Source organism: Chironomus tepperi, unplaced genomic scaffold, assembly GCF_022539635.2.
Source record: "Chironomus tepperi strain 1889 unplaced genomic scaffold, CSIRO-AGI_Ctep_v1 contig_74, whole genome shotgun sequence".
NCBI classification, from domain to species: domain Eukaryota; kingdom Metazoa; phylum Arthropoda; class Insecta; order Diptera; family Chironomidae; genus Chironomus; species Chironomus tepperi.
In genome coordinates, this window is record NW_027226196.1 from 1792943 (window position 1) to 1812174 (window position 19232).

The window sequence follows — 19232 nt, forward strand, 5'->3', positions numbered from 1 at the left end:
AATCTTAACGAAAGTTTAACGAATCGTTTAAATTTAAATAAAGTGCGGGAAATTCAAATTTTTGACCGTTAATTCATCAGTCATGCTGGATTTTTGGAAATATAACTAATTGTTATGAGTAATCGAATTTCCGTTCAAAATAGCTTCCTATTTTAGTAATTACATTAAGTCAGCATACATAAAACAAACCACAAAGTATTATAAACAACAAATTTTGATTAAAATAATTTCATCATCTTTTTAATTGCTTTTATTGACCATAATCAAATTCATCCATTTTAGCTTTTATGATTTTTAGCTCTCTTAACAAAATTGGAATGTCTGTATTATTTATATTTATAGTTTTCTCTGTTTCCGAACTGCCATCAATACAATTTGATAGCTTGAATCTCATTGTAACACAGTCAATGCCGTCATCACATGTAACAAAATTTGCACTGAGTAATTTATTTATGTATAGAGAATTCTTCCTTAAATAGCTTTCTATACTTCCGAAATGTTCATCAAAAACTTTTCCCAATGCTAGTGAATGCTCTCTAGGCAGACCAAGTTGCTGCAATTCGACTGCAAATACATCCTTTGTTACACCAAATCGTACGGCTGATAGAAGTAAGAAGCGAATACATTCAAAAGCCGATTTAAAATCATTTACAGATCCATCAAAAAGGTTGGAAAATTCAGATTCATCTACTGTTGTGTCATTTATGATTAATAAAACCACTCGTGATGAGAACGATTTGAGCTTTATACTACTGAGTCCACACAGATTTGAGTGAATAATAGCCAAAATATAGTCGGGGCAGTCTCCATCTCCGCAAAATTTGAATTTCTGTAAAAATAGAAGTTTATTTTTTGTTTATGAAAATTTAATTAATGGTTTTTGGATGTGGTTAAAAATAAATAATGGAATTATATATATAGGTAGTGGCGACAAAAATAAATTCATTGAGTTTGCAAAAGTAGCGATAAGAGATATTGGAGTTTTAGATATGGTGAAAGCGTTTATAGTAGAGATAAATTTACTTTTTGAGATTAAAAGCTTTTGACAGCAAAAATAATGACTTTGGAGAAATTTAACGGACTTAAGAGTTTTGAATTTTATAGGAAAATTTAACTGATTTTTGATTTTCAAATTTTATAGTAAAATATGCTTAGATTAGGAGCTTTTATGGCAAAAAAGTTCTTGGTTATCAAACTTTAAAGCAATAAAATCTTCGCTTTTGAGCAAATTTGAGTTATGATATTTAATGACTTTGGATTTTTATGAATAATTAGCAGCAAATTTTTCTTCTATAGACTTAGTTTTTGAGTATTTAAATCAAAATGTCCGTCAATTTGAGCTTTTATAGCAACAAGTTTTGAACTTTTATAACAAACAGTTCTTGATTTTTTTTTATCGAAAATTTTGACAATTTTTGAGCTTTTATAGTAAACATTATTAAGCTTTTTGAGCTTTTATAGCAAAACTTTTGAGCTTGAAAGAAAGTTCTTGTCTTTTCTATTTTTATATTAAAACAACAGTTACAATCATTTCAAAGTGTCAAAATTCCACTAAATTTAAAACCCCATTTAGCCATAACTATGTTATGCAAATGACTAAGAATTAATTAAATCACACTGTATTTATTTCCGTACAATCTACTTTATCCATCATCACTAGAAGCTGAATACTCTTTCTTTTCAATGAATAATTCAGTAGAATATTTTTAATAGCTTATCAAATTTAATAATTTTTTTTGACATTCATTAAAAATTCGTATTCCAGTCATGATGATTACATTAAAAATAATAAAAAACTTTTTGATTTGCCAAAGGGCAATTAAAAATGTAGGAAAATTCTCACTTTCAATGTGGATGATAAAAAAAGTTTTTTCGCTACAAGACTAACAATTAATGTTTTGATGAAATTAAATTTACTGTGAGACACAAAACGTAATCAAAAGGAAAAAGTCAAACTATCTTTACGTCATTCCCCGTTTTTTTTTTAATCTCATTTCCTTGAAATAGAAACAGTCTTTTTTTTTGTGTTGCTCATTCCTAATGAGATTCTCGCCCGAAAACATAGATTTTTCGATGCATGCTTCACTGAATTTTAATGTTATCATGATGACATAAAATATGCAATTCATAAATTCATTTTTGAATTGTTGCCACCATAATCATTTTAGTTTTATGATTAGTGTCGATGATGATGTTTATACAGCACGCTAACAATATTTTTACACACTTCATCAAACATTGATGATTTTATTTCTTGCTTACAATTAATTACACATGAAAATTGTAATTGAAAATTTCACGCTTCTTTTATAATACAGCGAAAATTCAATCTGATGTTGTTCTGTGCTTGTGTCATAGCTTGAAATTCATTCCTCATAACTACTCATTAAGGATTCACACCACATACAGCATTAAATGTATGAATCGCAACTAAATGTTCATCTTACAGAAAAAAAGGTGTTAAGAAGCAAAATCTTCCAAAAGTAATTAAATTAAAATTTGAAATTTACATTTGAGATGGCAATTAAATATTATTATTTTATGTGGAACTACTTAGATTGGGATTTGTGTATTGTGGGTTATTTGTAGATAATTATTTGTTTATTTTTGAATTAAAGCTATGTCTATGATTTTCTTGTTTGTGAGGTGATATATCAATGGATTAATGGACTTATGGATATGCTTATTAAGCATTAAGGGAATATCTATTCAATAAACAAAATATTGTGTTCAGGGTGGAGTATTCGAGGAATTTTTGAGGGGGTTGAATAACGAGATCCAGGGGTGCAAGTAGGTTAGGTCGAAATTGGTGAAGTGAAGTGAATTTGGCTCTTGTTCAGTTGAGCCGACTTGAAATCAATTGAAATCGTTCTGAGTTTCCATGATCAGCCTTCTGATATGATTCCTTTGATCAGAACTTGAATTAAACTCGAATTTTGTGTTGAAAACTCAACCAAGACATTTGAGGTTAATTTTTTTAAATTCTAGAATATTTAGGACAATTTAAGTAATTTTAATCAATATTTCCATTCCATTTACACCACCCTGGCCATATTGTCAACTACATAGGGGGATTTGAGTTCAATTGCGGTTATCGATATTTATTGAAACATTAATAATGACGTATGGCTATTTATTTTTATTTCTAAATTATAGGCTGTTATCTTTGATTGCTGATTTATCTATTTGATTACTTTAAGTAATTAATAATTATATTTGTGTTACATGAATGTAACACGAAATAGTTTCCATATAGGATAATAATTAAATAATTTGTTGACTTGATTTAGTTCAAGGAATTGGATAGTAAGTTGAGTGTTTAATGAAATGAATGGAAAGGATGAATGGTGGGATGAAGTATACATTCTAATATGTATGATAAAGATTTTGCAGCATAATAAGGCACACAAAATGAAAATATTTTGAATTTTAGGCTTTTACACCTCCTCAAAAATGACAAAATTTTGCATTATCAATCAGCTTTTGACACTAATTGTCATATCTACACATCCAGATGTGTAAATGTCAATATTAAATTTTAAATTCTCAACATTCTTTCAAGATTCCAGTTACTGTTTAAAGGAATTATCTGTTAAATGTCGCAATCAACTCACAATTCCTTCACTTTAAACAGCTTGAACAAAGTCATTGAAATAAACTTAATTAAACTATCTTATTTGTATTCGTAGCTATTATGTGCTTTTACCTTTTTGTTCTATAGACTAGAAAAAAAAATAATATTTATGCTTAGTGCAACTCGCACAACTCACACATAATACATTAACATTGACTATGATAGAAAATGTATAAAGGAATACGCGATGTTAATAAAATATTAATATCTTTTATATGCCAAAATGAAAAGCACTTTCTATATGTTTTAATTTCCATTTCCACTGCATTACTACTTATTCATTAAGATGCTACCGTACAATTAAAATGAGTGAGAACTTACTAAATATCACAATACTTTCAAAGAGTATTCTATAGGTTAAGTAGATAGGGTGTGTATAAAAATTAATGAGATGAAGGTGGTTGATGAAGATGTAGCGTAAAAGTTTTTTGGTAAACTTATTGCTTAGTGCTTTATATTCGAGGAAGAAAATTGTGGATTGGACACTTTGGGAATGTGTTGAAGGGGATTTTAAAGGGTTTTAATGGCATTTAGATAGTCATTTTATGTTGATATACTGTCTGAGTAACGATAAGACACGAAATGGCTCAAAAGGCACCGTGAAGGTTGATTTTGATTTGAAAATTGCGATTCGCCGCCTTGTACCGCTCGAGCTAGAATCTTCTAATAATTTAACTTTAAAGGTAACAAATTGGAAAAATTCTAAAACTTAAGGAAACTTCAATTGTGTTTTGAAGACATTCGCAGAGACGAGGGGTTGGGCAAGGGCTACGAAGGTTACGCAGGGGCGGAACCAGACGTTGAAAGGGTTTCGGAGTCACTCCACTTTTTTTAAGTGATTGAATTCTTCAATTTATAAGAGTTTTTTGCGACAGAATTCTTATCACCTCTAATTTTCCTTCTCAAATCATTTCCGGCTATGCCTCTGAAGACTAGCGGTTAACAATAATCTGCGGTTATTAAAATTCAACAAATATTTTAATTTAACCCTTGTTTTGATTGAGAAGCACCTTTTAACGTAATACAGTTCATATAAATTAGGATTATAAATGTTGCAATCCTTTTGGGAGTAATTTTTCATTTAGAGTACGGAGCCTTTCAGCGATGTCTCATACAAATTTTCCTGATAAGAAACCACGCGCTTTTTTTTTCATATGCTTTAAATTTAGGTAATTTATTAATACTTTATGGAATTTGAATTATTTTTAAATTTAGTTCGATTTTGTAAGATCTGATTGATTTAGTCTTTCTGTTTATAAGTTAAGCTTCACAATACAGAGCTCGAAACCAACACACATTCTAAATTGAGGAGAGATGATTTTTCAATTGAAAATCGAGTTTACCACATTCATTTCACCTTTAAACACATCCAAAACGCACTTTATATCACTCTTTAAGTTCAATTAATTAAATTAATCAAAATTTCTGTAAAACTATTCAGAAGTTCTATTCAATTCAAAGTATATTCTCAGTAAAAGTACAGTTCTTTCACTGTACGCAGAAAGGAAAGAAGAATTATATTCCTATAGAAATGACATCACTGTACGCACAGAAGTGTTAACTGTCATGCGAAAACACCACTTGCTTCTAATCTGTTTTAGAGGATATGAAAAAAAAAAAAATAGTGAGAGAGTATAAAAGCAATGAAGATTATCGTTGCGCTCATCAGTATATCAGATAAATTCGGACTGTACACAACCGAGAGCAACGAAACGAAAGAAACATTAACTTTCAACAGCTGAAAAGCAGCGAAAAAAATCGTGGAAAAAATATAATTTTTTTTTTTCAGTGAATTTTCTTTCGTTTTTCATTTTTTTGGATCTGATTTCTTGTTTTTCGAGTCCAAAAATAAATGTTTTTGATGTTTATTGGAACTAGGAGATTAAGTTGTTAAATAAAAAGGAAACTTAGTGAAGCGTGCGATTGTAAAAAGTGAAAAGGTATTTTTATGTCATCAAATATTAAATTGAGGATAATAAATTGTAAAATATTTACACAACTGGATGTCCTTTGACTTTAACAAAATGTTGGGAAAATATGAGCAGAACTTGAAATCGACTTGAATTTTGTATGGAGTCAACTTTTCCATACAAAATCTGACTCAAGTCGACTATTCCAACCAAAATCCGAGTTCATTCCGTTCACTGGATATTAGTTTAGCATAATTATCTATTGTGAATGTGTTATCATTTCAAATTTCACAAGTTTCAAGTGTGATTCAAAGGAAAATTTCCATTGATTTTGTGCTCTGGGATTCCACAACAAACAGCTAGACGAAAGTTTTGTCGGTTAATGTTTGGGGTGTTTGTTAAGTTTTATTGATAAAAAGGATTCATGATTACTTCCGAGAAAAGCCATTGAAAAAGTTGTTCAAATATTTAAAAAAATAAAAGTTTAGAAAAGTTTACGGTTAGTGAAAAGAAGAACACAAGGAGAATTGTTCTTGGATATTCATATTTTTAGAGTTAATAAGCTGGATTAAAAATTTTCAGTTCTGATCTATTTTTGTGACAATTAATTTCAATTGATTAAGTTTAAGGCTTTTTCTTCCGATACTTTTACTCAAGAAGATTTTTTTTTTAAGATTTAAAACAAAAGAGTTCTTAATTTCTCAAGAGTTCTAAAGAGGTGACGTAAATTCGACATCCTTTATTTGATTTTCTCAGCAATTAAGCGATTTATTTAGATTGCTGTCAATATTATTTATTGAGTTTTATATAAAAGTCGTGAGCCTCAATTTAAATACTTCTTCATTTCCCCGAGTGACACAAATAGCAGAGGCTCCGTACAAAGAGCTACAAAGGCTCTGCTAAAACTCTTTATTAACGCCAAAAGGAAGCCGTCTCCGTTTGACTTTCATAGGTCTTAATAAATGAAGTTTAGCAGAGCTTTAAAAGCTCAGTGGTAGAACTTTCTTCATTTGTGCCGCTCGGGTGTATTAAAGTCTGCAAGTCTGCAGCTTTGGGTGAACCCTAATTAACATCAAATGGAATCCGTCACCATGTGACCTCCATATGGCCACCAATGGGAATCTACATAGACTTTATTCATTTGTGTCGCTCAGATCTGATATGGATCAATAAACTTTGACATTAGACTCAAGAAGACAAGAAAATGAATCTAAGAATTAAGCAAAAAAAAAAAATGATTTAAAATAAATAATGAATATAAAGGAATTGATTTTTCAAAATTCCCACTTAATCAATCACATTTTATGATTTGCCAACTGAAATAAGAAACTCAGAACAATCTTTTAAATTAAATTTATCATATTATCTGATTTAGGATGCTATAATCTAGTGTTGTCTGAATATTTTTGTGTCACTCAGACACTTTGGTGGCATACAAGCATGCAGTTCATGGTATTTCCGAAAAATTTCGATAACTCTCTACAATACCACTGAACACACTTTGGACAACACTGCTATAATCTATCAAAAATGCATTACATTGCACAAAGAATTGTTAAAATATGGACGAACTTTATTGTAAAAGCCCACAATTCAAACTTTAGAAAATACCAAGTCCTATATTTACCATTTTTGAGAACAAGAAAAATGTTTTCAAATTCTGAATAATTTAAGAAAATCATGAAAGATTCTAAGAATAAAGGCCATATGAAATCGTCACGGGTCTTGGATACAATACCCAAGTAATGGACATACGAGGAGGATACAAAATTAAATAATAAGAGAGAAGATATCTTCATTTTAAAAAATGACAAAAAGGAACTATATTAAGTAAACTTTTGTCCATAAAAATGAGAATCTTTTGTTACACGCGGAAACTCCCTGAATAAATAATAAAGAATTAACATAATTCGGATGACAATTGTACAAAGAGTCTTGTGCTGGAAATTATCCGCAAAAATAGAAATGTAATTATAATGCTCTTGACAAACTATTCTACAATTTATTATGTATTAACAAATCTTGACCTTTTTTTTTCAACATAATTCCTACGTTAATTTGCAAGACTAATGTCAACTTGATGAATAAGTAAAATTAATGAATAAGTGAATAATGCGCACAGAGAAATATCAATTACAATTAATGAAACTAAGGTTTGGATATGCAGTTCTGTTACAGAAACGTGGACACATTTGTGAAATTGGACAGTAAATTTGAATTTGATTTCTTGTTCTTAAATATTGAGAATTCATGAATATATTTCAAGATTGATATTCAGGATATCGTAAACGATTCAACAAGATATATCCTAAAAAATATGCTAATTCGAAAATAATGACAAAAAATTCTCATTTTCTTTGACTTTTAAATAGACGCTGTTTAATTGAACTCAGAATGACAACTTTCATTGAATTCAATGTTCTAATTACATATTGTTTAAGTATTCAAGTTCAATTGACTTTAAATAGCTCTTTATCTAATTGAAAATGGTGTAAATGTTGTGTGTATCTCTTAATTATCCAAATTAGTTTTGATGAATTAAATGAGCTTATCATTACTACTAATTAATGGGTTATTTCTTATTATAAAAGGAATACTAGCAATTTTCTTGGTTACTGTACGATAATTTATTCTTTTTACATTTTTAAGTTCATTAACATTTTCGTGGGTGCTGATGATTGACTCATTAAGTAGGTGCAATCTCATTTTACTATAATGGTTTTATAATTGTGGTTGGGTGTAAATACATTAAGAACTTCTTGAGAATTTTATTTATTCACAATGATGTTTATTCTTTGGAGTTTAAAAACAGACTGAACTTTTGTATGAAAAAGGGGTTTTCAACTATGTACAATAAATATTATTCAAATCTCAAATCAACGTTATATTGTATTGTTGTTGATCCTTCATTTCTCATAATACCCAGCAATCCTCAGGATAAATTAATATTAGTCAATTCATTATCAAGTTCATTGGAAATCATTTGTTTGAGTGATGACCCTTAAGAAGAAGAAGAAAATCAACACAGCCTAGTAATAGTGATAATTTATACACTTTTATCAATGTTTATAAATAACACATGACGGAACAAAGTTGATACAATTACGAGATAAACATTGAATTAGATTAGAAAAGTTTGATTGATCTATAAATTATATTCAAGCTTTTATTGAAATCATTAAACTGAGCTTAAACAGAATATTCATAAATTTTCTCTTCTCTTTTTTTTGTGGATTATATTCGCTAAATTATCATCATTTAAATATCTAAACGTCCATGACTGGCGCTATGTTTTCTATTAAAATTTACGACATATGGGAATTAATGTGCCTCACTACATTGTCTCAATAATGTTTATGTATTAAAAAAAATGATGTTTGTTTGCTATATGAAAAGGAAAGAATCCCGATGTATTGAAATATCAAAGTTAATTAATGACCGATGACTGAATGAGTTGGCATAAAAAAAGCGATACTAAAATAAACGATGAAAATTAATTTATGGCAATTACAACCACCTGATGCATGATGTAGAGTGTGTCGAACAGATAATGTGATTATAAATGTTTTGGCTTAGCTCATTAATCCATTTTCTGAGAATAAGGAAGAAGATGTTTTGAATTGACAAATCGATAAGAGTAACAATGAAGCTTAAACCACTATAAATAATATTACATAGAAAAAAGTGGCCAATTTGATGCTTTGTTAAGTACACTTCGATGGATGAATAACACATAATGACCGCAATTGATTTGGATTCGTGGGTGTTTCATGGTTTTGATTTGTTTGTTTTAAAATTCATGAAAAGCGTTGATTTTAAAGCTATTTGATCTTAAATTAAAGGCAATGCGTGGGTTTTCATAGATTTCTAGTTAATATAAAAGCGTAAAATTTACTGAAATTTGAATGTAATGCAATTTGCAAATTTTAAAGTTTTTCGTCCAACTATAAAAGAATATTCTGTGTATATCAAAAATACACAAAAATTGGGAAGAGATAAAAATATATTCCTGTATATTCGCATCGATTTTTGGAATTGATTCAATTGATCTCAATTTTTAAATGGATTATACGTAGATTTAAATGTTATTTAAGGTTGATGTCTGTCATATCTGATGTGTTATGTAATAATTTTAAATAGAATTCCTCGTAAATTGTTAAAGATTTAATCTGAACAGTTCAAATTTCGTTTGACTAGTTACTGATTTGATATGTTTGATCTACCTTACTAGTTGTCCTGGCAAGCACTTGATTCTGGCCTTAGTACGGATTTTGACGAATTTAGACATAGACTAGAGCAGTGATGAGCAATATTTGGGCCGCGGTACACTGAAAAATGCCATGAATCTTATGTCATGTCCGTTTTAAGTCTAGGCGTACTACCAAGAGAATGTCTTAAGTCACGATTTTCGACCATTTTTCGCCGTCTTTTTGGTGAATATCTTCAAAAAAGTAAGATTGAACCTTAAAATTATGAAGTATTCTAAGAGACTGTTTACTTTTACGTTTAGGAGTTGGTTGTTTTAAACAGAGTGTGGTTTTCTCAAAAACGACTGTTAATTTTTTTCAAAAAAAAATATTTTTGTCGCTAAAATTCAAAATTTGTTTGAACGTTAATTATACTATTCTTCGCAACGTAAATTTTTATTTTAAAATAAGTTGAGTTCAAAATGTTCGATTTCTTCGACAATCAAATGTTAATTTTCGGAAAAACTTAATTTTTCTCTAACGTAACTCACATGTAACAAGTGAACGATCCTTAATTTGTGATCAGCTTTACTAAATCAACATTTTATGTTTGTCCACTTCAAACTCAAATTTCAGACCTGTCTGGAATAACACCTCCCAGGACTTCCTACGAATACAATAATTTAACATCAATTCTAACACAAAACACCTTAATTCAAGTAATGTCAACAAGTCAATGGTACTTTAGAGACTTGTCATTTTTTCACTAAACATAACAAATGTGGCATGTCCCTTACGAGAATTCTCTTCACAATAAATTTTTTTCCTGACCATTAAATCAGATAAAATAATGATTTCAAGTCATTAAAGTTCTTCATTACATAGGTCGTTGCCATGGCGATAATATATGAGGTGTAGCAGGGATGGAAATTTTTTTTTAAATGAATAATTAACGCATCATCACATCTACAGCTGGCATAATGTACATATCATCAACATGTGATTTTTTTTTCTCGTCTCTCGTCCATAAATTTGTGTGCAGGCTCATGTGATTGATTGGAGCGATTTTTTATCAGCTTAACGTAAAGCCCACGCTTTCAATTAGAAAGTGATAACCCGAAAAAAAATTTGTTCAATGTTAGGATTATAATTAGAACTAACTCATCAATTAATTATTTATAGCTTGTAATTAATATCATATTTTGGCGTAAAGTAAACAGGAATTTTTTGCTTTTTACAGATAACACAAAAAACGGAATGTCAAAAATGTTCAAACGATTAGGAAATATGATACTTTTATGTTTGTCATTATCAATTATTGCTATGTGTAATGCTCAAGAGTTAGAATCGAAGGAAATGGTTGAGCAGTCTGCATCGTCGTCGAATGATGAAGATCGACTACAGAAACAACAGGAAACAATAGAAGCACTTATGAAGGAAGTGGGTGATATGGGGATGCTCTTAGAGAATTATAGACGCGTCATTGTGAGTGGAATTAAAGCATCGAATGATGTTTGTGGATTCATTGAAGCCTTAAGTGCACCAAATGAAGTTGATGATAAAACTGTTGAAAGTAAGTGGATTTATTTTGGAATTGACTGAAACTAAATTTGTTTCCACCCACAGGTCATGCATTAAATAACAATGATCTCGGTGTTAATCTATATAAACAATTCTTCCGGGAAATTTCGGACCCAATCATGAAGACACAAATATTTGCAACATTGGAAAATCATCTTGACGACTGCTACAACAGTGAAACCCGTAATGTTCTTTTAAAGCAGACCCAAAAGCGAGATAAAAGTCAAATGCAGAAAATCAGGTTCCATTCGTGGGGTAAATTGAGATTCTTGATTAGTTTCTTATGTTTTAGAAATTCTGGCATGTAATGGATGTTTGTGAATATGATGGTGGTAGGATTCGAAATGGATGGAAATCTCACCTACGAATCGAGCTTTCTTAGTTCTAGAGGCAACCAGAGCTTGAAGTCGACTCGGATTTGGTATAAGTTCGGACTCATCTGCAAATCAATTTTGAGTTGACTATAGGCTCTGCTCACAACACGATCCGAGTGGGATTCGAACCCACAACACCTCTTAATTACATGTCAAGTGCTCTTATCTACTGAGCTACCGGGGGTTATTCGGGAGCTTGACATAATGTCCACTTAAACTTCCATTCTTTATGTAGAGCTCATTGCACTGCTCATATCATTGCACTAGACCAAGACACAACATCCAACAACCCTTATGCTCAAATTTATTCATTTAAAACACCATTTCCGATCTCATATTTGAATCTAAATATTTAAACTGATTTATCAATTAAAAACAATTCTTTTTTCAGGTGGTAAACGCAACAGAGGTGCCCCAAAAATTGTCATTAGAACTCCATTCTATCCATGGGGTGGCAAACGAAGTGAACAGAGTGATCATTCAATTTAAGGGATTTAATTGAAAACAAAAACACAAAAATAAAAACTAATAAAATGTTACAAAGAAATTAAAAACTTGTGAAATAAAATTCTGAATATATAAATAAAACTTTAATTTGAACTCACCATTCTGGATGCTTGATGTTTTCTATTGTTCTTAATTAATTGATTATTGACACTTTTAGATTTTATCAATTGTTAAACATTGAGAAATATTCAATAAACAAATGATTGTTTTGATCCCTAGCCGAATCAATGTTTACTAGGGGATTGTCGACTATTTTCAAATTTTTAGTGGCCGTTATTTTTATTTCAAATGCAAAATCTTTCAGTTATTTTTAGAATAATGATTTTCTTTTCTCTAGGATCGATGCACGTGATAATTTAGCACATTAAACAAGACGGTAATGATTTAAAAACAAATAATTATTCATTTTTTATGTTTATTGACACAAGTTTTTGTCTGTAGCTGACAAAAATGATGAATGCCTAGGTTGTAATACATGCTCAATCTTTTACACTTGATTGAGTTAATGCATATATTGAATTTTATACTAAAAATGTAATTTATGATGCAATCTCATAATGACAGAATAAATGAGTTAATATTTGCATCTTTAGAGACTAGAAATCTAGTAAAATCTGGCATAGCTGAATTAGTTATTGCAAATAACTTGATCAGTGAACATCAATTAAATAACAATTTTGTTAGACGCACAGCAAGTATGAAATTAATCTACATATTCATCGTACTCTTGTTTTGTTTCGTGTACAATTGTCACATGTCGTGTATTTATAATCCATTTGGTGAAGATACCGAATATGATAGTAAGTAATTATTCACTCGTATGACTAGTGTCTATAATTAGTGAATCTGTGAGAAAATAAATGAAATATTTTTCAAAAAATAAATTATGAATGAAGACATGAAATCGGATACAGACGTTTAAACTTGACCTTCTTGACATTAAGTATAAACAAATCATAAACACTTGAGAAAAAAAATTTATTTGTTGGCCCAAATATGTACAGACGTTATGATATAATTCAGAAAAATGCAAAAATAATATTCTTTCCAAAAATAAATTGATACATTTACGTCTCGAAATAAATCGTATGTAAGTAGTGGCCTTCATAGAGACGAGCCCGAGTTATGAATGGCAAATGTGGGATGTGTTCATAAATTGAATAGTATTTAATTGCTTGTGCGATTCTTGGGACTGATATTGATTCAATTCTGTTTGATAAATTCAGAAGTTAATTCCAGGTTCGATTTAAAAATATTTTTTCTAACTAGTTGAACGTTTAGCTCTGCAGACGACGATTGTCATTTAGATCCATTTTGTCGTCCTTAGAATAAGACATTGTTCGACAAATTAGTCTAATAAAACATCGCTCATTTGAAATTATGAAGCCCGGAAGTCACACGACATAAAAAAGCTGAAAATCTAATTTCAGGCCATGGTGAATCTGGCCTTAAGACCTGTTCTGTGAAATTTGATTCCAGGCTAGAGTCACGTCATCCTGGAGTCGGGTTTTTGCCATTTCTACGTCGTATTGCAGGAAACAAGAGGAATGCGTGAAATTCTTTCTTAATTGTGCCAAAAAATCCAACAAGTTTTTCAAATATCGGAAAAAGGCTTCATTGTCTGTGAGGTTGACATCACTCGAATTAGGGACTGAAAATGTGATGCTGTGGTCTTAAAAGAGAATAGACTCCTGTTTATTGAGCCATATGTTGACAAATCTGTCAGTTTGCGAATAAATCCTGTGTGGCTGAGTGGTTGGGCAATAGATTGACAATCATATTTGTAAGCACAGTGGTGTTATTTCCACGAGAGAATATAGAATTAAAAGTTTCATTCATAAAATAAAATACTGTCGATCAATACTGACTCTTGTCATAGTTTGACAAGTAGTTGCCGCAGTTTTGAGTTAGATCTTAGCCTACTTCTAATGTGAAATAAAATCAAATCACAAGTCAACATCTGTAAATGTATCCGTAATCATAAAAGATCAACAAATGCCAAGCAAATGCATTGTTTAGTTATCAACGTAACTATATAGGTGTGACTATGAGTTTACGTGTGTAAAGTTATTCAAAAAGTCACATTCAATTAAAAAATCCCATTTATTTGACTTAATTGCCCATTAAAAGTCAAATTGGTTGTTTTCTAATCAAGTAAAACTGTAAAATTAAAATGAACAAAGGGGTAGTTCTCTTATTGCGTTACAAGGGGGTGCCAGGGAGGGTAAGTCAGGAGAAGCCATATAATAAACCTGATAATTTACATCTGGAAGTTGGAAAAGGGGTGAAAAATCTGATTTGAGCGATAGAAATTTCTAGAATTCTTTTGTTAATTTGTCAAAACAATTTCGTTATTTTGTAACGAACTGTGTGAACGGTCCCAAAAGTATTTTACATCTCATTAGGAACCCCACACACATCTCGTCATTTTTCTGTAATAAATATAAAATTAATTAATTTATTTTCATCACTAAAAATCGACAAATTAACTCATTAAATAAATTTATGTACAGCTCGGAAAAAAATATATAAAAATGTGATACAAAATATTTATTTTGTATATACACGAAACACATGAAGGAGATGCTACAGAAAAATTAAAATATCAAATGTTTTTTTTTTTTCTTAAAAATAGACAATTTTTTCCAAGGAATTCGATTAGAAATTTGCCAAATTTATTTCATCTCATTTAAGTGCGACATAATGCTATGAGAAATGAAAATATGAAGACTAAGAAGACATGATTCATTCTAGAATCATTCGGAATATTTATTTTAGAAGAAAAGTAAACGCCTTTTTTTTCATTTATGCAGAGCATTTTTTTTATATTTTTTTTTTCATTCAAGTGTCCTATATAAATTGGACAGAAGCTGTGCAAACAACTTTAGTTGCTCAGAATAATTCAATCAGTTAATTTTAAATATTTTTAAATAATAAATTAAAGAAAAAAAAGTGAAATTTCATAGATTTAAAGACAAAAGCAATAAAAGTAAAGGAAATAGAAAAGGACAATAGCTTCAGGAACAGAAACAAATAGTGAAAAGAGAATCAAAATAAAAAATAAAAAAAAAACACATAAAAGTGGTGTAAATCATGTCGACAATGTCATTAAATTTGATGGTTGTAGCGACCTTTTTCGCATTTATTCTCTTGGTTAATGGAAATCCAATTGATTCCAATGAAAAATATGATATTGTCGTTTGTCCAGAAGGGGCACAAGAGCAGAATGGATGTAAGCATGACTACTTTTTTGTGTGTTTGTTTGGTTGTTGTGTGATAACGAATATCATAAAGCTTCATGGATGATACAGGAAAATTCTTGTCTCTTTGAATTGCTGTTTTGACGCCAAAGCTTTCCGATTTTTATTGGTTTAAATCAGTGTTGTTTATGTGGTTCTTGTTTGGGGGGTGGGTAAATGTTGTATGAAGCGAAATCTGTTTATGTAAAGTAGTTTATGTTCAGTATTGATGGAATCTGAATTTTAACAAGAATCTGAAGCCTTATTAAAAGCAGGGACAAATGTCCAATAATTTTGGAGTTGATTTAGGAATTGACTTTGCACAGACATGGCAAAACCCTTCTCCAAGGAAGCATGACTTTGGATCAAGGCCAGATTCAATGAAATCCGACCTTAAGGCAGAGTCAAGTCGATTTGTCGGTTTTGTCAGATTTTCAATGCCGTGTTCCATTAGTGCACCTTCACGTATTGCATTTAATAAGGCGACGAAGCGGCCAATCAAAAAAGTTGCACTGCTCGGGGTCTGTTCAGAGTTTTATATTCCAATATTCCCTGATCTATACCACTAAGAGTAGATGTGACTAAAGTAAATTCCAAACCCGAGCATCAAAAGACAGTTAAAAGTTCCAAATTAAGACATCAGCCTCGCATGACTATGGTATGATGCCGGGTTTGATCTGAATTCGTAATATAGTTATAGTCATGTTGGCCTGGGTTCGGATTTTTGAACGATTAATACATTTTGGGTAATCTACACGTCATCTGATCAATGCAGATTCTGAATTCTAAGCGTTATGTTAGTCTAATTGACAATATTAGTCAATAATATACCTAAATATACATTAACTAGCACAGATTCTGTCTTTGTCTTACTTACTACTTCCTTGGCGAAGGCGCTCGGGGGCTCGTCGAAAGCTGGATCTGTCTTTAGATAACTCCGCCAGTTTCTAATTCCCAGCACTTTTGTCTTTGTCTTAACAAAATATTATAGTCTGTTTTATGATCAGATCTGGCTTATTTAGGGGTTGTTTAATAATTATTTCCCCAATAATCAAATGACCTCATACCAAGTTAAACAACACTGACATCCAATGATTATGATGAAATGATAAATGAAGAAAAATATTTTCCGTCAACTTTTATCAATCTCAATTTATGTTATTTTTTTTTCTCGCATATTATTTACACAGTGATTGATGGTGTTGTAATCTATCCACGAGAACATCGTTGTTCGAATGTCGGTGGGATGTGCGTGGAAAAAGACAAATGCAGAAGTTTAGTCTCGGCAAATGGACTGTGTCCAAATAATCAGCATAAAGGTGTTGAGTGCTGTTTTGAACGTAAATATGAATAATTTCATGGTTAATTAATTTGTTTTGTGACTTTTTTTTCCTTTTTTTCTTTTTTCATTCATTTTAGTCGAGCCACAATACTTACCATGTCATCAGCTATGAGCTCAGCCTTTTCAAAGCAACAAAATGTTTACATTTTATTTTTTTAAAAAAGTTTTTTTTTTTTTATTTATTTAGATCGTGCCAATTCTTAAATATTATGTGTTACAAGTCATGAAACATTTGCGAAAAAAAAATGAAAATAAGATTATTAATTTCATTAAAATGACTGACAATTAATTAATGTCAGCGGCAAATTAATAATAATTTTATCTCACACATTCTTCTGATATTTTTCTAAGAAAAATATTAAATAAGTAAGATTGCAAATAATAAAGAAACAAGTAAGAAAGTCATGGTTGAATTTAGAAAAGCGCATTTATTGAAAAGTAATTTTCTTAAGGGGTCGTTCACTCATTGCGTAACGTCACGTGTATCGGATTGACTATTTATCTCTTTCTGCTCGCAATAGCCTCCCTCCCTCACCAAGAGCGTTACGTAATTGGCTGAATTATTCTCATTAACATTTTTAATTTAATAGCAATATATCGAAAATTTGAGCTAATTTCAGACTCAAGGAAAGTAGGTGGACCACCTTGATCATCTGGGTACGTCTCTGCAACAAGACAAAAATCAATTTTCACGCATGTGGACAATTTAACATTATGTCAAGTTCCTATGTTGACGATACACCTTGGTCTTAAATTACGACCGAAACCACTCACGCCATACGATTCCAAGTTATTTTTTAACAAAAAGTGTGCCACCGGACACAGGTTGCACAATCCTGAACTAGACATTATGACAAGTTGTCCACTCGAGATTGTTACAGTTATGCATCAGGTTGAATAATTTTTTGCAGCACGTGAGTGACTATTGATATTCATCGATTTTAAATCGTTTGAAAAACTTCATGTTCTCCTTGTTACGGTGCTGTTAAACACCTTTAATCTGAATAAGCTTTTCACTAGTTTTCCCGAACCAAAATTTCATATTTAAAATCAATTAATAAAGTCATCAATTCATAAACAAATAAACAATGTTTCGCTAATTAATCCATGAAAAAGTCCAATAAATATTCTGGAAATGACGGGAAAAACAGGAACCAAAAGAAAAAGAATCATAACCTTAAGTCATGAACTTATTCCTTATTCTTATTGTAAATACGCATTAGTATTCAAAAAACTGATATTCAATATATACAGTGTGATACAAATTTCAGGAAGCTAAAGAATGTAATAAGAATGTGAGCAATATAACGATTCAAATGCACGCTATAAGCACTTCTATATAAAATTTATTATAATTTAATTTCTATTTTTATAATACTGACTTTATTACTTACTATTTCAGCCTTCAGATATCAACGCCAAAAAATGAAAAATTTCGAGTAGGTCAAGTCAGTGATTTCGACAAAGTAATTTGAACAATTAAGACTTACTGCTGACTTGTGCTATTTTATGGCCACCAAAGGAGTGAGCAGTTATCATTAATAATTAACCGTTCTGTGGAAAATTAGTATTGTGGCATTATAGTTTCCACTATCAAAATCATTAGCATATTATAAATTACTACATTTTTATGTCTCTGGGCTAATACAGTCAGACGTCATGTAACTTCAACATGCATAGCCGAGGGTGAAAATTACTGTAACTCATATTCAATTCTTTTTCTATGGAAATGATCTTGATTTTATTTTTTTAGCGCATTTTCCTGATAGCAAAAGTGTCCGCACTTTGCCTGTCTGTCCGTCTGTCTGTCCGTCCATCCGTCTGTCCGTCCGTCCGTTCGTCCGTCTGTCTGTCCGTCAGTTCGTCGGTTCGTCCGTCCATCTATGTATGATGTCTAGTACGGCACAACGAAAATGCGTTTCCGTCGGTCCAAGAGTGACCAAATCGGTAATAGTTTTTTTTTTCCTTTAAGCTTATTTCCTTCGTCTTATTCTGTTCTGTTTATTTACGTAATTCTTACATTTGTGTACGGCTTCCCTCAACAACAATAGTCATGCTTAACAATGTCAGATGTTTTAATTGCTTTCAATTATATATTCTATATGCAACAAAGGAAGTAAAAAGAATAAAACATAAAAATTTACATTTCTTACCTTTTCCATATTGCATTTTATTCATGCTTTATGTATATGTGCAAAAAGCATGTCCTACTTTTTATCGATTTTAATTTTTTTTATTCCAGAAATAGATGATTGTATGACACTGACATGCACACAATGTACATATGTTTATTCAGTTGTTTCGGTTATTGATATAGATAATATATGCTCATATCTCAACATTTAGTATGGGGAAGTAAAGGAAGGTAGTAGATGGTGCATGTAATAATATTTCCATTAAGTCTAGCAATGGATTTGCTTTACATGAATCTGTACTTATCATTAAAGCTTCACCTCCG

The 19232-nt window shown here is 30.7% G+C and overlaps 3 protein-coding genes across 3 annotated transcripts; 2 read left to right on the forward strand and 1 right to left on the reverse strand.

Moving 5' to 3' along the window:
- Positions 1 to 212: 212 nt before the first annotated feature.
- Positions 213 to 12437, reverse strand: LOC139101107 (COMM domain-containing protein 4). Its single transcript, XM_070653983.1, has 2 exons — positions 12292 to 12437; positions 213 to 829 (listed from the first exon to the last, which is right to left on the reverse strand). Exons 1-2 carry the CDS (start codon positions 12292 to 12294, stop codon positions 251 to 253), a joined length of 582 nt encoding a protein of 193 aa, XP_070510084.1. The 5' UTR covers positions 12295 to 12437; the 3' UTR covers positions 213 to 250.
- Positions 5316 to 12300, forward strand: LOC139101105 (leucokinins-like). Its single transcript, XM_070653982.1, has 4 exons — positions 5316 to 5574; positions 10972 to 11304; positions 11358 to 11567; positions 12078 to 12300. The coding sequence occupies exons 2-4, from the start codon at positions 10989 to 10991 to the stop codon at positions 12173 to 12175; spliced, it is 624 nt and encodes a 207-aa protein (XP_070510083.1). The 5' UTR covers positions 5316 to 5574; positions 10972 to 10988; the 3' UTR covers positions 12176 to 12300.
- Positions 12438 to 15076: 2639 nt separating the features above from the next.
- LOC139085568 (uncharacterized) lies at positions 15077 to 17175 on the forward strand. The gene is made up of 3 exons (XM_070633651.1): positions 15077 to 15425; positions 16623 to 16772; positions 16852 to 17175. The coding sequence occupies exons 1-3, from the start codon at positions 15287 to 15289 to the stop codon at positions 16884 to 16886; spliced, it is 324 nt and encodes a 107-aa protein (XP_070489752.1). The 5' UTR covers positions 15077 to 15286; the 3' UTR covers positions 16887 to 17175.
- The last annotated feature ends 2057 nt before the right edge of the window (positions 17176 to 19232 follow it).